General features: G+C 47.1%; 3 protein-coding genes across 9 annotated transcripts; 2 read left to right on the top strand and 1 right to left on the bottom strand.

Annotated features, from left to right (window-relative positions):
- Positions 1–1,513: 1,513 nt before the first annotated feature.
- Positions 1,514–11,958, top strand: rnf4 (ring finger protein 4). Of its 4 annotated transcripts, none has more exons than XM_061788564.1 (8): positions 1,514–1,826; positions 1,923–1,969; positions 2,078–2,120; positions 5,110–5,320; positions 6,496–6,578; positions 8,158–8,170; positions 8,244–8,361; positions 11,596–11,958. In XM_061788564.1, the coding sequence occupies exons 3-8, from the start codon at positions 2,109–2,111 to the stop codon at positions 11,816–11,818; spliced, it is 660 nt and encodes a 219-aa protein (XP_061644548.1). In that variant the 5' UTR covers positions 1,514–1,826; positions 1,923–1,969; positions 2,078–2,108; the 3' UTR covers positions 11,819–11,958. The 4 variants fall into 4 exon arrangements, with proteins under 4 accessions (XP_061644548.1, XP_061644549.1, XP_061644547.1 ...); XM_061788563.1 differs by having other exon boundaries at positions 1,515–1,826; positions 1,923–1,976; XM_061788566.1 differs by adding an exon at positions 11,456–11,507 and having other exon boundaries at positions 1,519–1,976; positions 11,596–11,805.
- Positions 11,959–12,620: 662 nt separating this feature from the next.
- sqstm1 (sequestosome 1) lies at positions 12,621–16,592 on the top strand. Of its 2 annotated transcripts, none has more exons than XM_061788561.1 (8): positions 12,621–12,907; positions 12,979–13,074; positions 14,164–14,408; positions 14,467–14,548; positions 14,622–14,678; positions 14,746–14,858; positions 15,971–16,187; positions 16,258–16,592. In XM_061788561.1, exons 1-8 carry the CDS (start codon positions 12,739–12,741, stop codon positions 16,422–16,424), a joined length of 1,146 nt encoding a protein of 381 aa, XP_061644545.1. In that variant the 5' UTR covers positions 12,621–12,738; the 3' UTR covers positions 16,425–16,592. The 2 variants fall into 2 exon arrangements, with proteins under 2 accessions (XP_061644545.1, XP_061644544.1); XM_061788560.1 differs by having other exon boundaries at positions 12,623–12,907; positions 14,619–14,678.
- Positions 16,593–16,671: 79 nt separating this feature from the next.
- On the bottom strand, positions 16,672–19,389 carry mrnip (MRN complex interacting protein). 3 transcript variants are annotated; one of them, XM_061788567.1, is made up of 7 exons: positions 19,248–19,389; positions 18,444–18,503; positions 17,583–17,683; positions 17,449–17,500; positions 17,282–17,397; positions 17,167–17,200; positions 16,672–17,076 (listed from the first exon to the last, which is right to left on the bottom strand). In XM_061788567.1, exons 1-7 carry the CDS (start codon positions 19,305–19,307, stop codon positions 16,858–16,860), a joined length of 642 nt encoding a protein of 213 aa, XP_061644551.1. In that variant the 5' UTR covers positions 19,308–19,389; the 3' UTR covers positions 16,672–16,857. The 3 variants fall into 3 exon arrangements, with proteins under 3 accessions (XP_061644551.1, XP_061644552.1, XP_061644553.1); XM_061788568.1 differs by having other exon boundaries at positions 17,282–17,382; XM_061788569.1 differs by lacking the exon at positions 18,444–18,503 and having other exon boundaries at positions 19,248–19,385.
- Between the last annotated feature and the right edge of the window lie 177 nt (positions 19,390–19,566).

Below are 19,566 nucleotides of genomic sequence, written 5' to 3'. Positions count from 1 at the left end.
CAGCTGCTCTTCTCTCTCAACACAAAGGACTGCACCTCAACACACCCGGCTGTCAAACTCCTGACGTTTGCAGACGACACCGCTGTCATCGGCCTCATCAAAGACTGTGTAGCGACAGGAAGCGGAGCGGCTGGAGCTGTGATGCGGTCGACACATCCTGGAGCTGAACACGCTCGAGACTGTAGAGAGTGTGACTTGTTTGTGGACTTCAGGAGGCATCCAGGAGGCCACAGCTGCCCCTCACGCTGTCCAACTGCCCTGTATCAACCGTCGAGACCTTCAAGTTCCTGGGAATTACAGTCTCTCGGGACCTGAAGTGGGCGATCAACTCCGTCCTCAAAAAGGCCCAGCGGAGGACGTACTTCCTGCGGCTTCTGAGGAAGCACGGCCTGCCGCGGGAGCTGCTGAGGCAGTTCTACACAGCGGTCATCAAATCGGTCCTGTGTTCTTCCAAAGGACAAACTCCGACTGCGACGGACAATCAAAACTGCTGAAAAGATTGTCGGTACCCCCCTACCTACCCTTGAGGACTTGCACGCTGCCAGAACTAAGACAAGAGCGTGCAAAATCCTCTTGGACCCTCCACATCCTGGTCACCAGCTCTTCCATCTCCTTCCCTCAGGTAGGCCCCCTCAAACAATGCAAACTAGAACTAGCAGACCTTCCGAAACCTTCTTCCCTCTTGCAATCAACTTCTTAAACAGTTAACTTACAATTCCATTCCAATTCCATCATTTTGCACGATTGGCAAAATAAATGAATACATTGTACCGGTCGGTATTACCACATTACTGGTAACTTTTTATTGCTCAGTGACTGTGTTTTTATCTCTCAAAAGCATTCTCTGTCAATTGACTTGTCTGTTGTCGTACTAGAGCGGCTCCAGCTACCGGAGACAAATTGCTTGTGGCTTTTTGACATTCTTGGCAAATAAAGAGGATTCTGATAATGAGCATTTGTGCTTTACTACTCTTAAGTTTTGAAATATGAATGTCTGACTTATGTTCCTATTTGATACTGTATGCTTCTTTGACATGGAAAAAAATAAATTAAAACATATAATACAAAGAATAACATGTACATAGCGTATAAGAATTTAAAATGTGTTTAATAGTCTATAGGAAGTGTTTCTACAAGAAAGGTAGAGGTGAATATTGGTAGGACACGCTTTGACATTGACAAAAAAGTTTTGACCTAATTTCAACGTCCGTACATTGCCTTTGACTAAACGTCGTCCCCACCAACATGGCCGCCACGTCGACACATCACCTAGCAAGGCTGCTATACATAGCTTTATTTAGCAATATTACAAATACAGTGATATTACAATATAAATCCAATAAAACAAATGTTGTATAAACAACAAATGAAAGGACAAATAAACACACAAAGATCAAATCAAATAAAAAAATTCTGTAATGGGTGTAGTTTTGTTTTCATATCTGTGGCTGCCTGTGCATGCACGTATTGTACGACTTCCGGGGATAGACGCACATCTGGTCCGTCAAGTCGCTTCCGGCGGCTCCTTCCACCAGTCCGGCAGGGCGGCGCTCTCGTGGTCGGCAACAAGACTGCGAACGTGAGCCGGCCGGATTTCGCCAGCATTAGCATCAGCATCAGCAAGCGGTCGGAGGTGTTTGTGTCCTCTCTGGTTTTTTTGCTTTGACGTTCAAATGGTGCACTTTTAACGTGACCGTCTCATGACGTCAGCCGCTTTCGACGTTCAACCTCAAATTGGACGCCCGCCGCTGCCGACGACGACGAGCGGAAGGAGGCAAGGAAGCTAAGTGTGCTAAGTGCTAGCGAGGAGAGTAGCGACACCGGCGGTGAGCGATGCTAATCCTAACCACCACCTCAGCTGAGCTGCTGTCATCTCTCAAACTTTTTGGTCTTTTTCTCGTTGCACTGCTGAACGTTTACAGCTTCGGAGACTCGCTCAAGGCCGCGATTTGGATGAGCTGGCTAGCAAGTGAATGGCAAGAACAAGCGTTGACGTGTTTAGTGTGATTTGTGGTCAACAATGATGACGTCAACACGTTGAATGAGTGTTATCATCATGTATCTTGTCTTGTCCTAGAGTGTCTTGCTGCTGTCGTCGTGCCTCTGCTATGAGCAACACTGTAAGTTGCCACACGCTCCAAACACGTCAACACGATAAAACATCAGTTTGATGATCACGTTCTAAAATGTCAAAGATTAATTGGGTTACTCGGGACTAACATTATCAGACAGATCTTTTCAAGGCGATTCTCGTGCTACAAGTATACGTTTCCTGTAACAAATATGAATAAAGTTAGGAATCTTTAAAGCTGGTGAAAATGCACCACTTTTGTAGTTGAAACTTTCTGAACTTTCTTTGTCTGAATTTCAAAAGGCTCGCTAAACACGGAAACGGACACCATGTAATAATGAGGAACTTTTAAGTAATGATAGAAAGCTGGAGGCCCAAATTTTCTAAATAATGGTAAAGAGCCAAACAGAGTTTGCAGATGGCGGTCAGGTGATGTGGCACTTAAAAAGTCAAAATACACGGGAAGGAATAAATAGAGGATACTTGTGATGCATTTGGAGTTGATAAAAGTCATGAAATTAGCATTGGAAGTGACGGAAAATGTTAGCGTAACATCACCAGCGAGCTGGCCGGCGCCGTGTCCAAAAATTGTGCGTGCGAATTGAAGAATTGGCAGAAGCAGATTTTTTGGATTAGAAAAGTTTCTGAGGCAAATGTTGTCCAGGATTTGGAACGCGTTTACTTGGTCAATTGAGAAATTTCAAATTTGCAATTAAAACTAGGTCGCAAGTTGTACGCCATCAGTAGCGGTGTACACTGTTCGTCGGAAAATGTCGTCCGTCGCTACTCTGATTGCGCGACAGAGAGTGACGCTCGTCGAGGGGCCGACTGCTGGATTCGCACACCCCGAGCGTGAGTTAACTCTCATTGGACGTCGGCAAGTAGGCGCGTCCACGCTGGTTGACTAGCAACAAACTGAATCAACACAACATATTGGTGCTATATACAACAAATTTATATTATTGTAATTCCCTCGTATGAAGAATTCACATTGAAACAAGAGCTGCTGTCTGCTACAACTTGTATCCATCTTTTAAAAAAAAAAACATGGATTGAGCACTTCAAACGCAAACCAAACGTTTTAGCACCAGTGGCCGTTTTTACGTGTAGACGTATTTGAAGGCGTGGCATAGAAACAAAAATAAATAATGAAAAACATCCCTCAGAATTGGGCTTTGAGCTAGCCGCTCTTAAGACGCTGCGACGTTATCATCAGCCTACAAATGACGATGCATTTCTCTTTCGCTCTCGCTGTTGATTGCATTTTATGATGGCTACTCATGGCCGGACGGCCAGGGGTGGGTGGAGTAGCCAAATATTGTACTCAAGTAAGAGTACTGTTACTTTACAATAATATGACTCAAGTAAAAGTAAGAGTAAGAAAGTACTCAATGGAAAAACTACTCGAGTAAAGACTTTTTTTTTAAAAATTTTTTTATTTTAAATCAGTGCATGAACATCAAATTAAAAAAAAAAAAAAATATGGGAGTCGACACACCCCTGCCACCATTTCAATTTTTAACTGCCACAAAAACAGCATTGGGCCCTACAGAAACATTATTTGTGTCATGAACGGAACAGAGGATAGGACCCAAAAATGCACGACTCCAAAACAAATGGACAGTTTCCAAAAAGAGAGGTTTAATAGACGGGCATAGGTCGGTAAACAGGCAGGCAATCCAAAAAAGGCAACAGTATCCAAAAACATGAGGCAAGAAGGCAAGGTCGATCATCGGAACAGGGTCTAGTCTTACTGGTAGTCTGTGACGTGGAAACAAGGAATGCCGCAACGCGACGGCAAGGTACAACGAACTGGCGACGAGAGGGAATGAGACACGAGGTTCAATGCAAGGGGTCATTAGGGTGAACGAGGCACAGGTGGTGAAGATGCTCTCAGGAGCAGGTGTGTGTGAAACGGGGGGGGGGGGGGGGGCAAAAACCGGAACACACACCCATGACAATTTGCTTTATTGACTTAAATGACTTCATGAAGAAGCTGTTTGCTGACCAGACTTGGTGATTGTGTGTGCGTGTGCTAAGTTTGCCACATCCACTGCCAAAACAACAGCAAAAACATCTGCTACTTTACTGCAGGGTGTTTTCTCAAGCTAGAAGTGGGCTGAAATATCCTACTTTGGCCAGTCACAATTTAAGAGCTGCATGACAAAGCTGTTGTTTTTGGTCTGTAAACACACTCACACGGCCGACCCCCCAAAAAGAGTCATTTTGATTGGCTTGCGAAGGCTACATGCGTGGTCACGTGACTGCCTTGTGTCGTCTGATTGGTGAACTGGAGTCAAATCACATGAGTGTTCACGTTTGATTGCCGCAACGGGCGCCCTATGCGGAAATCGAAGAGGGAATCTAAAAATAGGCGCGCACACGCAACGATGCATAAATAAAAGTAGCGAACGGCATGTCGATCATTGTAACGGAGCAAAAGTATCGATCCTTCTTCACATAAATAAGTAAAAGTAAAAAGTACAGTGCATTTAAAGTACCCCAACACACACACAAGCTCAATTTCTTCAGAAGTAATCATCTAATTTTCCTAATTCTTGCTGAGTTATACTGTGGTTTAGTGGCCCTTCCAAGCAGACTTTGCATTTTGACAGATTCTCAGTTTTGGGAAATCTTGTCAAGTTGCTAAAACAATGATCAACATTTTTGCCGATTTTCGGACGGAATTGAATCATCATCACTTTATGTTTGTCCAGTTTGTTCACTGTCAATTTGAAATAATGTCCTGTTTTTGAAGAAAGGGATGGATTAATTTTTCCCCCCCCTCGATTAAACCTTACCGATTGATGAATGGATGATCCAAATAATGGTTAGTTGCATCCCAGTCTAAAGTTCTTGGTCCTCGGGCTGTTTTGATCACAATGTTCCACACGCGTATGAGGACAGCTTGCAGTTTGTTTAAATTGAGAAATGAAAAAGCAGGCCGTCCGCTTTGAATTGGCGTGCTGTTTTTTTTTTTTTTTTTTTTTTGGAAGAGTGCAAATGGAAAGCTTGTACATTTTATATCACGTGTGTAGGCGGAGAGGAAGCGAAGGGCCGTGGAGAGCCCGCTCGTGTCCGGAAGCACCAAACCCCGCGCCGGCGCTAGCAGGGCCGCCAACGGCGACAGAAGGGCTTATGGTAGCAGAGCGGCAGTCAACAGACGAAGAAGCAGCCCCAGAGGGAGCCGGGCCCCGCACCCGCCGGCCGCCACCGAGACCATCGACGTGATGGACGGCCAAGAGGACGGTGAGTCACATGAACCGTCAGCGTTCGCAACCGAGCGCCGGGTGAACAAGTTCAACAAAGTCTCTCATAAATGATTAAGTGATTATCAAAAATCGATGAGTAATTTGATAATCGATTAGTTTAGGGCTGTCACTATCGAGTCTTTTTAGCATTGATTATCCTATAGATATTTTATCGACTAACAAATAAAAAAAATAAAATAATATATATATATATATATATATATTCCCCCCCCCCCCCCCCCCCCCCCTTTTAACTAATAATTGGGTTATCCAATTTATACACCCCCACCCCCAATAATCACCCCCGGGCCCCCACCCCTCAGTGGGATGATCCACGAGGCCTGGGATGAAGCCTGTATACGGAGTATCTTGAAAAGTATTCTCTAGTCAGGTCATGTATTCTAATCAGTCAGGTCAAACCAACATTGCAACCAGACCGAAATAATGGCTGCTCACTTACTGTCATTAAACTACTTATTGTAATAAAATGACTTCACACACACTGAAACTTTAGAGCATGATTCGACATAACGCTGGCATGTTTACGTACAACCGTTAGTGATAGCACTAGCTTGCTAGGCTACTTAACATTTTGTTGCCTGCTTCGTTACGATCCGTTGTTGTTGTCGTAACGAGTGTATCCGGTCGTGTTTGAGTTGACAAGATAAACCCCAGTAATGGTAAAAGACGGGATGCGGTGCAATCGGAATACAAGATTTTATTGCAGTAGTCCGACAATGCAAATTTGTCTTGTAGTCTGATCCAGGCATTACGTGTTGTCTGTCTGTTTTCTTTAAAAACAACTTTGACGGTCAGATATTTACAGTACGAGATCAAAAGACGTGACAAGACTAAAAATAAACTAGCTTTTGGATTCAAATATACTGTGTGTGACGGTGATGCGGAGCGAATTGTGACAAAGCCGATCAACTTAAAATGCTACTTATCAGCCGATACCGAACAAGCCGATCAGATCGATGTAAAGTCTAATATGCGGCTATGTCTGTGTAGAAGGTGGCTTGTATAGCGCCGGCGGAACTTGAAGACAGAGAGATCTGTGTCCACCTATTGTTGAAATCGACTTATCGGAGTCATTCGCTTTTGTTTTTTCTCCCCGCCTCCCGTCAGCCCTAGCTTTGTTGTCGATTAATCGTTACACCTCTTGTTGTTCAGGCATCGAGGAGGTGGTCGATCTGACGTCCGAGGCGGCCGAAGTGTCGCACGTCGTTGACCTGACCAACAACGACTCTGTGCTGGTGAAACACGCGCATGCACGCACACACACACACACACGCACACGCACCATGCACGTGCTGCTGGAAGGAAACCTCAGCGTTCACACGGGCTGGGCTGGGCGAACCCTAGTCAGTGTGGTCCAGGTGTGCGCCCTCTAGTGGCACATGAAGGACTCGCTGAATTAAATGGGCATGATGTTAGAAGAAAAACTCTGATCCCAATACATTTCTGAAATATTTTTATACTTAAAGCTCCCCTTTCGCTCCACTTTTTGATAATCTTTGATCCTAACCTTTTATCGGGTTTGCAAAATCATTTTGATCAGAAATGCCCAGAATGTCCTTTTAAGCTTTCTAAGCGGTCTTTTCCGGCTGGCGTTTGAGAGATTTGTCAGATTTCTTATGATGCGACATGCAAATGAGCTTTGCTCTGATTGGATCACCCACCATCCTACATTTCAATCCGGAAAAACAGCTTGGCTCCGATTGGTCCGCATCACCCCACCTGCTAGTGTAGAAGCTCGGGGTGGCCGAGCGATTCCCACGTCACGTCGATATGGATCACAGGCTTCAAGAAAATGGCAATGTCCTTTTTTTGTTCCAATATGGCGCACGGACGGGCGAAGGGCAACACAATAACGCAGCGATGACCGACAGCAGGAAACTCAACGACTAGCGGATTCGTATGTGCTGAGTCATCCATCAAAATCTTGCTGGAATGAACGGGTCGCATGTGTGTGGGTTTCACCGAGACCGCACCGTGAAAATCTCTCTTGAAACATTGGCGGCCGGAGATAAAGCGGAGAGAGTTATTTGATGTTTCTAGCTCTACGTTCGCGGCTTACGTGACATCCTCGTCGAATCTTTCTGATTGGTTCTGTGATGAATTTGTCCCGCCTCTTCAGACCCGGTGAGCGCATTCTCTGGCAGGCGTCGTCGTCGTCTTTTTCGTTTTCTTCAGCTAGGAAATACACGCCGGCCCGGCATCGTATTTAGCCGCCTTAGCTGTAGCTCGTAAGTAACTGCGGTGGCACGGCGGAAAGCGGCGAGGCTGGGATGCTCCGCTTTGGGCTAGCCGCTAGCATGATGACGGAAAGCCGCGCGGTTCCCACAATTCATTGCGACATGCACATTTGAATTGCAGAAATAAAGACGTTCATCTTTGTTAATATTAGCACAAGCTCGTTGAATGTGTGTGTTATTTAACGCTCACATTTTGGGTTGCTTTGTGATCCACTCCGTCATTATCCAACTGTGACTGTAGAATGGGTGTACAATAGTCACCTTCCAGTCAACTGGAACTACTGGGCATTACTTGTTAATAACAAAATCTGTTGAAATTATTCCGTGTAGACACTCTCACGTCGGCCGCGGCAAAGCTAAGAGCTAGGGGCAATAAACATGCTGTTTCCACGAAAGTTTTTGGGTCCGAAACCAAAAATGCACTTTTGGGTCGTTTTCGCCTGTAAGATTTCGTCGGCTAAAATTTGGGTGCATCAATCACTACTTGGCATCAGTTGGCATGGTAGTGCTCCAGTGAAGAGTTCAAGCTAACTCTTCTTCTTCTTGTTCCTGACACGTGGCCGCTGCGCTGCCTCAGCTGGTGGATGAAGGTACAACACGTCCTTCGTTTGGACTTGACGTGACCGTTGACTTGCCGTAATGCCGCCCGTGTCCTCCGATCAGGTCTCGACGGCAGGAGAAATTCCCCAGCGGAAAGTTACGTTGTCAGCGACGACGACGACGTGACCCCTCTACCCGGTGCCGACGTCTTGTCCTCGCTCCAGGCCCAGAGCTCTGCCAGGTGACAAACAACACCAGTCACATCCTGCGTCGCTAAAATATGCCAAATCCAGCTCTTACACACATCCCACATGAAACAAATAAGCTAGATCCTACTCATAGACTTTTGCTCACTTGAAAAGTGGGTGGCTTCAAACAAAAGGTGCTCTGTACATCTAGACGTAAAACCAGGAGATGAAAGTTGGAATTCTGAACTTTTGTCTCATATTCATTTTTTGATGTAAAACCCAAATGTCTTAAGTGTACAACAAAAACAAAGAAATTGACCTTGCCGTTCCACTACTTTTAGAGGGGACTGTAATTCCAGTTCATAGACACGTCCCACGTGAAACAGAAATCCAGCCCATAGACGTGGCCCACGTAAAACTAAGTTAAATCCAGCTCATATACAGATCCCGCATAGCAAACAAACAAACAAACAATCCAATTTATGGATTTATTGAATGTCCAACATAGTGAACGCAAGTCCAATTCAGCATCAAATCCAGTTGAAAGGCATGTCAAAGTTTCTGAACCCACAAAAGTCAAATCCAGCTCGTAAACATCAGCTCGTATCCATTTTCCGTACCGCTTCTCCTCACTCGGGTCGCCGGTCAGCTGGAGCCTATCCCAGCTGACTCTGAGCGAGAGGCGGGATACACCCTGAAATGGTCGCCAGCCAAACGCAGGGCACATATAAACAAACAACCGTTTAGAGTTTTCATGCGTTCCAATGAGGGCACAAACCGGTGCAAAGTGTAGGCCGGTCCCAAGACCGGAGAAATGCAGAGGCTTGCGTGGGGAAAGGCATCCGCCTTCAAACTTTGCCAAACAAATGTGAGCGTTCAACCAAAGAATTCCATACCGGATCGGTCTCCACCCGGGTTAACAATGTCCGCCACCGTGCCGTTCACCTGCAGGGTGGAAATTCAACTCCTCTGGGTCAAAGAGGGCGAGGTGGAAAGCGGGTTCTGAGACAGAGAAGAGAAGCGAAAGCACCGAGCCTAAAACTGAATGAGGGGACTTTGAATGTCGTGACTGTGACAGGAAAAGCTCGGGATTTGGTTGACGTGATGATGAGGAGAAAGGTTGAAATATTGTGTGTCCGGGAGACCAGGTGGCAAGGCAGTCAGGCCAGAAGTATAGGGGCAGGGTTCAAATGATTTGACCACGGTGTAGATGGGAAGAGATACCGTACCGTATTTTCACGACCATAAGGCGCAGTCTCAGTTACGGGGTCTACACCCACCGTATTATTGGGCGCAGGCATGGTCAAACATACGCTAGCATGCATGCTGTCTTATGTTTTTCAAAAGGCAGTTCGGTTGTACTTTATTGGAGTATCTAACAATGCACTCAAGTTATTTCTTGATCAGTCCTCATCCACAAATCCATCAAAGTCCTCATCTTCTGCATCCGAAGTGAACAGCTGGCCAAGTTCTCCATCAAACATGCCGGGTTGCCTCTCGTCATTGTCGGAGTCGGTCTCGTCGCCGGGGGGCTGTTCGGCAACGATGCCGGCTTTCGCCAAAGCTCGGACGACGCTCAAAGCGGATACCTTAGCCCAGGCATCCGCAATCCATTCACATATGGTGGCGTAACTCGCCCGGCGCTGTGTTCGCCATCTTTCATCCATCGCTCGCACGCCGCTCGCAACTCGTAGCGCCTACCTGAGGGAAGGAGCTGGAAGGAGCCGGAAGAGCCGGTGGCCAGGTTGCGGAGGGTCCGAGAGGATTTTGCATGCTCTTGTCTTAGTTCTGGCAGCGTGCAAGTCCTCAAGGGTGGGTAGGGGGTACCGACAATCCTTTCAGCAGTTTTGATTGTCCGTCGCAGTCGGAGTTTGTCCTTTTTTGTAGCAGCACCAAACCAGACTGTGATGGAAGAACACAGGACTGATTCGATGACCGCTGACGAACTGCCTGAACAGCTCCTGTGGCAGGCTGTGCTTCCTCAGAAGCCACAGAGCTCCATCCTCTGCTGGGCCTTTTTGAGGACGGAGTTGATGTTGATCGCCCACTTCAGGTCCCGAGAGACTGTAATTCCCAGTCCCTCGAAGGTCTCGACGGTTGACACGGGGCAGTTGTGTGGCGAAGGACGCTTCCTGACGTTCACAATCATCTCTACAGTCTTGAGCTCGTTCAGTTCCAGGATGCGTCGACCGCATCGCAGCTCCGGCCGCTCCGCTTCCTGTCGATACGCAGACTCGTCAGTGTCTTTGATGAGGCCGACGACTGCGGTGTCTGCAAACTTCAGGAGTTTGACAGCTGGGTGCATTGAGGTGCGGCGAGAGGACACAACCTCGGGCCGCGCCGGTGCTGGTGGTGCGTGTAGATGAGGTGTGGCCTCACCTGCTGTGTCCTGCCCGTCAGGAAGCTGTAAATCCACTGGCAGATGGCAGGCAAGCTACAGGGAGAAGAGATGGCAAGCGTCGAGGACTTGCGGTCAACAGTCCAGAGCAATGGTGAGTGTGCTAAGGAAGTGAAGCAGGTTGGAACGGGTGGAGGAAGTTGTCAGGTGTGTTATGTGACAGAAGAGTCTCTGCCCGGATGAAGGGCAAAGTTTAGAAGACAGTGGTCAGGCCGGCCATGATGGACGCATTAGAGACAGGGCCACTGAAGAGACAACAGGAAGCAGAGAGAAGGAAAAGATGATGCGTGTTTTTGGGATGTGGGAGGAAACCGGAGTACCCGGAGAAAACCCACGCAGGCACGGGGAGAACACCCAAACCCCACACAGGTGAGCCCGGATTTGAACCCAGGTCCTCAGAACTATGAGGCAGATGTGCTAACCAGTCGATCACCGTGCTGCCCAGCTCATAAACATTTCGCAGATGATGAATAAATGTCAAATTCAGCTAATAGCTACGTAGTGAATACAAGTCCAATACGGTTCATAGGCGTAGCCCACGTAGCAAACGCAAGATCAATCTGTTGTAAACATGTTCAATTCAGCCAGCCAATAGACGTGGCCACTCGTCGAATCCAATTTATAGACCTGTCAAATCCAGCTCTTCCGTATGTCCCACATAAAGACAGTTTCATCCAGGTTATAGACATGTCCCTGACAGAGGGTGGTGTGTGTGTGTGTGTGTGTGTGTGTTGCGTGCAAACCCTCAGGTTAGCACCCGGAGCCATCAGCTGTCCGGTGTGTATGGACTCGTACTCGGAGGTGAGACGAGTGATGCGGAACGGTGTGTGTGTGTGTGTGTGTGTGTATATAAAGTCCAAATGTTGATGTTGTTGTTGTTGTTGTGGAGATTGTGGAGAGCGGGCGTCTGGTGGTGTCCACAAAGTGCGGCCACGTCTTCTGCAGCCAGTGCCTGCGAGATGCCCTCCGCCGCTCTCTCACGTGCCCCACGTGCCGCAAACGCCTCACGTCTCGACAGTACCACCCCATCTACATTTGATCAACACCCATTGTGTACTTTTTTTTTAATCTGCAAATCAAATAAACGTTTGTGCCCTTGTTTGTGTGCGTGAGGCTTGTTGGGAGGGGCCTCTGCGCAGTCGTCACGACGGGAGCGACTCGACGGACCGGATCGGCTTCCCCTCGTGACCGGAATGTTCTCGAAGGCGTCTGCCTACGTTATGCTTTTTTTTTTGTTGTTGTTTTTTTTAAATATACACATTCCCATCAATCGCCAAGAAGTTAATTATTCATGTGGCAAAGTGTTATTTGAACACCTATATCACTGAATGAGAGTTAATAGTTCAAATGTGTCCTGGGAAGTAGATACTCGAAAAAGAATCTTAAGAGCTTCATGATTCATAACACAGACATTTGAATGAAACGTTCATAAAAAAAAAAAAAATGGAACGTGTTGAAATTTCAGTAAGACTGATCAAATCAAGGGTATATGTAAACAAGATCACCTAATTAATCCTGTCATCGAAACTGTTGTAGAGATTCTTGAATAACAGTTGACAATCCAAACAACTTTGAAACTAGATATTTGATTAAGAAATAAAAGATGTTTAATGATGCATAGAACTGAATACATTTAAAGAATTAAAAACCGATGAATATGAAAATTACGTTGCCATAGAGTGGCTATTTATCAAAGGTGGAACTTGAATTGAAATGTTTCTATTTTTGTCGACGTAACAATGACAACGCGAATTTTTGGGCCACGAGTCATCGTTGACTTTTCCGGGTCATGTGAGTCGAGGGGAATCCCCGATTGGTGGACGATTCGTCACCGCTTGGCTTCTCATTGGTGCGTGCGGGCGGGGCTAGACCGTTGAACCAATGGGGCGGCATGTAAATATTGCCTCTCCATGGTGACGCCATCCCGGAAGTGGGAGGAAGCAAAGTCAAGTGGCAGCGTTTAAATGCTGCGTCACAAGCACCCAAACTCCCAAAGTCGACTCGACGACGAGCGGACGCAGAAGCGGCGAACATGTCGGTGACGGTCAAGGCTTACCTGCTGGGCAAAGAGGAATCGGTTCGCGAGATCCGCAGGTTCCTGGTGGAACAGGACGCGATCGGAAGCTTCGAACATCTGTGCGCCAAAACTTGCCAAATGTTCTCTGGACTCAAGAGGCCCGCGTTCAACATGTACTACAAAGGTCAGCAGAAAGTCCATCGGCGTGTTGACGGAGGGAAGGCGCAGTTCACAGTTTCGTTTGTTTGTCCTCAGACTGCGAGGGCGACCTGGTGGCCTTCTCGTCGGATGACGAGCTCGCGATGGGCGTCGCCTGCATGAAGGATCGCGTCTTCCGGGTTTACATCAAAGGTAACGCAAACGAACATGGCGGCATACAAATGGCTCCGCCAATCGGAGAAATCAAATACTTTTATTTTTTATTTTTATTTTATTATTATTATTGTTATTTTCCTCCCAAAAAGAAATATATATATTAAGCTTTCTAAAATAAAATATTTAAATGTGTTTTTGTGTTATTTAAAAAAAACGTGTTGAAATGTCCCAAGATTTATGTATTTGAAATGCTTTGTGTATATGTGTGTGTATGTGTGTGTGTGTATATATATATATATATATATATATATGTATATATATATATATATATATATAAATGTGTGTGTGTGTGTTTCATTTAATAGTGTACATAATTTAATCTAAAAAAACATTTTATTTCAAGATTTAAAAAAAAAAAATGGAACTAAGAATATATAGGTTATTTTTAATACATTTACCATGTAGCGGTACACTCGCCTGACTTTGGTGCGGGCAGCGTGGGTTCAGTTCCCACTCAGTGACGGTGTGAATGTGAGTGCGAATGGTTGTCCGTGTCTATATGTGCCCTGCGACTGACCGGCGACCAGTTCAGGGTGTAGTCAGCTGGGATAGGCTCCGGCGCCCCGCGGCCCTAACCGGGATAAGCGGTGTTGAAAATGGAATGGAATGATTTTCAAATACAATATCCAAATATATTTTTCAAATAAAACATCTCAACGTACGTACATTTGTATTCATAAAACAGGGTTTGTGTATTAAAAAGCATGAATAAAACATTTTTTTAAATCTGAAGGAAAACATGCTTTTATTAATTAATGACAATACGGGCAACATATTTATAGAAATCTTTAAAAAATATATTTTTTGAAAATTTTAAAAATTAAACTTTTTTTTTTTTCAAATGAAACCTAACCCTAGATGTACGAAAATATTTTTTGTTTAAAAAAAAAAAAAGTGGTTTATGTATTAAAAAGCTCAGATAAAACCTGTTTTCAAATGCTTGTATTGATGAAAATAAAATCAACATTTATGGAAATGTATTTCTACTTCAAAAAAGGTGTTCTTAAAAAAAATGTTCCAATATTGCGTTTGCTGACATCTGTTTGTTTTTCAAACGGCCCTCAGAGAAGAAGGAGCACCGTCGCGACTTCCCCGTTCACTTCACCGGCACTCCAGAGTCGCGCGGCAGCCCTCTCGGCGCGCCGCCCGTCGGTGTGCACGCCAACGTGACGTGCGATGGCTGCGAGGGTCCGGTGGCGGGGGTCCGCTTCAAGTGCAGCGTGTGTCCCGACTACGACCTTTGCTCCGCTTGCCAGGTGCAAGGGAAGCACACCGAACACCCTCTGCTGCCCATCTGGCACCCCCTGCAGGTCAGAAACTAATGTTGCGCACGTTTGTGTGGGCGTGTAGTCATTTTGTGTTTTTCAGGCACTGTTCCCACGGGGAAAACTGATGAAGATGCGGCACTGCAGCAAGAACCAGAAGTGTGCCGCAGGTGCCGCCCCCGCTGGTCAGTGTTGTTATTTTGTGTCATCTAAGCTGCAGTGACGTGGGCTCATCTTTGACCTTTGACCCCAAAGCAGGCCTCTGCTTCCTGAAGAACGTGGGCGAGGGCGTGGCGGCCATGCTGAGCCCGCTAGGTGAGTGACGCGGCCGCCGACGGCCCGTCCGGAAAGGACGGCGTGTGATGCGCTTTGTCGTGCGCAGGCATTGACGTGGACATCGATGTGGAGCACCGGGGGCACAGGACCAAGGTGACCAATCAGGAGCAAGGGGGTGTGGAGATGGCCGGAGCTGAGGGGGACGCTCAACCCGAAAAGGTCAGACATTTAGACGCTGCCTAAAATTGCTTGTTCGGGAGTCGGGAAGGAGCGAATGATGCCGAACGCGTTCATCATTCCTGACTCGCCAATCGTCATTTTGATATCGCGGACTTGCTTGGGGCCAAAAATGTCCACTGAAAATCCCTCGGTGGAGGGGGAGGGGGGTTAGGGGCGACGGACGATAAGCTGCCGAGTCACGGCATTTCATATAGTTTTTGACTTGTGGCAAAGCATCATGGGATATATGCAGGGGCTTACACTCTCAAAGACATCTGCAAAATAGCAATCCGTTAATAATAAGTTTGCACGTTTCATCAATAAATATCAGTGATACTCGAGTGACGTGCAGGTGTTGTATTTGTCCACATGCATAAACTCTACACCGGCGCACTTATTCAGAAGGCGTGTGTGTGCAGGACACAAGATTCTTTATTGTTATTGTACAAGACAGAACGACGAAAGTCAGTTGCACTAAAGAACCGGACTCGAATCAAATCAGTTCTACTTCTTCTACTCGCGTTCTGCGCACCACATTTCTACCCTTCGCTCCGTGTATCCATGTTACTCATAAAAGAAACGGATGCATGTATTGGATAAATAAATAAAGGCGTGGTCCATATTGCACTTGCTAACACGCAATTTCCTGCCTTAAACCATTAGGCACTGTGCAAAGCATTATGGGAAATGAGGCTGGCGGAACCCCTTTTCTTTTTAACAGCAGCACCGTAGTTGTAGACAATCAAGCTCACCGTTGGTCTTTTCTTGCATTTGTTCCTGCCCACGTTGTTGTGAGTGTGTGCATTAGCGATGCGTTGGGCTCGCTTGCTTTTTGTCGTGGAGTTCATGAAACTGACTGCGGCTCGTGCGTTCTTCTCGTGTCGGTTGCGACAAATGTTTGAGGACAAGCTGCTCCGTAAGGTTTCCAAATAATGGAGCCCAATTGCCCTTGTAAGAGTCTTTCCCGTCACATCACACTCCAATGAATGCCAACTGTACCCGACATGTGCAGGTGAGCAACTACGCTAAACCGATTGCGCCACGAGCGAAGCGCGATATAGCGAGGAAGATCTTGCCATTGTGACCCCATTAACGCCTTTGGCCCCTGTCAGGCTTCAGCTGCTGCCAAAGAGTCCGATGACGAGTGGACTCACGTCACCAGCAAGGAGGTGGACCCCTCTAGTGGAGAACTGCAGTCCATGAAGCAGGCTGGGAAAGACGAGCAGGATCAGGAGCAGGGGCAGGAGCAGGAGCAGGGCGCTCCCGTGGCGGTCCAAAAGGCTCCTTCGAGCTTGAAGGCGGCAGCGCTGTACCCTCAACTTCCTCCAGGTAACGCCGGGGTCCCCGCCCCTGCCCCGAACCCCCTTTTTGAGCCGACCCATCTCTGTGCCCCCCCCAGAGGCGGACCCCCGCCTGGTGGAGTCTCTGAGTCACATGTTATCCATGGGCTTCACCGACGAGGGCGGCTGGCTGACACGCCTCCTCCAGGCCAAAGATTTCGACATCGGCGCCGCCCTCGACGCCATCCAGTACGCCAAGAACCCCCGCCGCTCGCAGCCGCAGTGACGGCGGGCGCGCCTGCGTCGTTAGCATATTGCACGCTCGTTAGCCACATAACACCCGCTTGTCATCATGTACTCCACGGGAAGAAGACGCTCATGACTTCTACGCCTGTCACTAATCTGTACAATCAATCAATTTGATTGACACTCAGTAAAGATGCTTTGAACAGCTTTTTTTGACTATTATTTTCAGACAACAAAATGTCAACAAACGTATATATGCACGCATACTTGTGGGGGGGAAAAAAAAATCATCTTGGCAGATTTATTTTAAGATAGATACATTTTGACAACTAGTTATGGACATCCACAGGGAGAATAACGAAAATCCACAGATAATTAACACCCGTTAGAATTGCATTGAAAAAAAATCTTCTTGAATGAGTGTGGAAGTCTTGCCAATATGCGTTTTACACAAAAAACAGGAGTCGCCTCCCTCAGAAGTCATCAAAGTCTTCTCCACTGTCAAACATGGAGGAAGCGGGAAGGAGGGGGCGGGGCCGCGGGCCGCCGTCGGCCGTGACGAACGGCGCCGCGGATCCGCGGTCAGACGTGGAGGAGGAAGCGGGAAGCAGGGGGCGGGGCCACGTGACGGCGACGTCGGGTCCCGAAGACGGCGGCGGTCTGCGCCTCACGTCGGGAGTGTCGACGTTCGACTGACGGGACAAAAAGAAACCAAGGTAGCTTAGTTTAGCGTCGCGACTGTTAGCCTAGCTTAGCACGTGCGGCGTTGTAGCGGGCGTCACCCGATGGCGGCCGTCGGCGTCGAGCTTCCTCTTCCTGACACGTGCGCGCACAGAAAACAAGCTTACTGACGAGTTGATTTGTTTGAAAGTGGGTGTGGCCTAAAAACAATCTCACCTGTCAGTCATGCTGTTGCCATGGAAACAACACACATCCTTTAAAATGTCTTCATTGTCGTCGTCCTCGGGCGGGTCCACATATTTGCTCCAGCGGCTCACCTGGGTGGGGAACACCTGCACACGTATATATGCTTGCACAAAAATACACGCGCGCCGTCAACACACTTGCTGTTGATGGCGACGGTCTCCACTTCCTGTCTGCTCTTCCTGCCGCTTCCTGCCAATCGCAAGCCGACGACGTCAAAGTCGAGCGGGGCCGACGGGCGCGCGCTCGTGCGTGTTAACGCTCGGCGGGTTACCGTAGCGAGCGCGCGGCCGCTTCCTCGGACGCGGCCCCCCTCCCGGCGTTCAGTCTCCGAACGTGTCGCCCGCAGTCCGCTCCGCTGCCGCCGGCGAACTCCTGCGTCACGACGGGAAATTCAGATTTCACATCGGTCACCTTACGTCCAAAATGACCTCTCGTCGCGTCTCAGTTTGGGTTTGCGAACGACCGAAGGATCTACGATGTGCGCAGGTGTCAAGTCACCCAGTCAAAGTATTCTTTTTTTTTTTTTTGACATTTACTCCTTCCACTGTAACCCAAATAGCTGTACTTTCTACTCGCATTTGAAAGATGAGCTCGTTACTTTTAAAACATTGGAAGGTTGGTGACTTGTTCCAGCGGTTTTTGTTTTTGTTTTCAATTCCTTCATCGCGCGTTTTTCTCTCACGTGCGTCGGACTCCGACCGTGGCGATTCAGCATCGCGGCGGCGCCTGTCGTGATCACGTGACCATTAGGAGCCAATCAAAGCCTTTGTTTACCGGAAGAGATTTCGGCTGGCTATAAAGAAAAGAGCTTTTCAAAAGGAACTTTTCGATTCTTCCAGAAGCCAGCCCCAAAGCGTTGCGTCTCCTTGCTAAGATATAGATGTATAGATATATAGAAATATTCTCTCCGAATCCATACTCCTCAGCATGTCTAGTTGAGTAATGACGGCTGATCTTGCATAACTTGAGCGCTGCATACAAAACATGTCGGGAGCATTAACATCTGATTTCAAACGCATTCAGTGGGCAAATCAAAATGTTCAAAACAAATCTAGCTTTTGGTATTTGGAACTATGTTGTATATAACTTGACTTCAATAAAGTAAACGGGGGCCGCAATTCCTCACACTAACCTTGAGCAGAGATTGTTTCTCCCCGCACACTTTGCAAGTCCACTTTTTCACCTTCTTCACCTGCCACACATTTGAAAAACAAAAAAGCACCTCAGCGTTTTTTTTAGTTGGGCTTTATTGTGTACACCTTCGACGTCAGTTTTACGACGTCTTTGGGCTTATTCGTTAGCAGCATATAAAAGGTTAGCAACATTAGTCGTTAGCTTTCAATGTGTACCGTTAGATACTGTATATTTCTATCCTGCTGCTGCTGACAGGACACGCACACAGAGCGTTGGTAGTGTGCGAGCCACTCGATAGAAGTCAACCTGTGACACATTCAATATGGAGGATGTACTGACGCATCCCTAGCAATGGGCAACACGTCCAGTCGTAAAGTTATAGGCAGTGGAGCACGCGCTGTCAGCGGACTGATTTTCCAAACGGACCCCAAACACTAGGCTGGAGCTACGATTGGGCCGAGACTGCATGACGTCACGACGGGAAGCAGTTTGGGCCCGAAAACAAGCGGACAAGAACTTTCGCGGTCTCTTTTCCACGGGCGATATTCGGAACCTTTTCCAACCAGCCTAATCATTCAACTTTGACCTCGACCAATAGAGGCCGCGACTTTTCTTTTCTTTTCTTTCTACCCTCGAACAGAACGGATAGCTTTGTCAATCTGGATACTTGATTTTGTTCTATTCGATACTCAACAGAAAAGTTTCGTGTATCAAGATGATGATTTGTAAAGAAGAACAAATACCGGCAAGTGGGAATGTCAACCTTTTGGAATTCCTAACAGTACGTTGTTCGTGCTCTTACCTGTTGCACTTGGAAGCAGTCGCAGCGGAAACATTTGACGACGTGAAACATTTGGGACATGATCGACACTTTTGGGTTTTTTTCCCAGTCTTTTCCGCTCAAGTTGAAGTGACGTCAAACATCCGGTCATATATCATATAGTGGGACAACTACAGAGCGCCCCCTAACGACGCGAGGCGGTGTTGGGAAGCGTTCGTTGCTTCTTTTACTGAAACACTATACTCTACATTTTACTTAGATTTCATTGATTTTTGTTATTTTTATATGGTGCACTATCTAGTAACATTATACTGTACATTTTACTTAGTGCACCATATAA

The sequence above is a fragment of the Phyllopteryx taeniolatus genome, chromosome 10 (assembly GCF_024500385.1).
Source record: "Phyllopteryx taeniolatus isolate TA_2022b chromosome 10, UOR_Ptae_1.2, whole genome shotgun sequence".
Classification (NCBI taxonomy): domain Eukaryota; kingdom Metazoa; phylum Chordata; class Actinopteri; order Syngnathiformes; family Syngnathidae; genus Phyllopteryx; species Phyllopteryx taeniolatus.
Note: the sequence above shows the minus strand (reverse complement) of the source record. Positions and strands in the feature narration are given on the sequence as shown.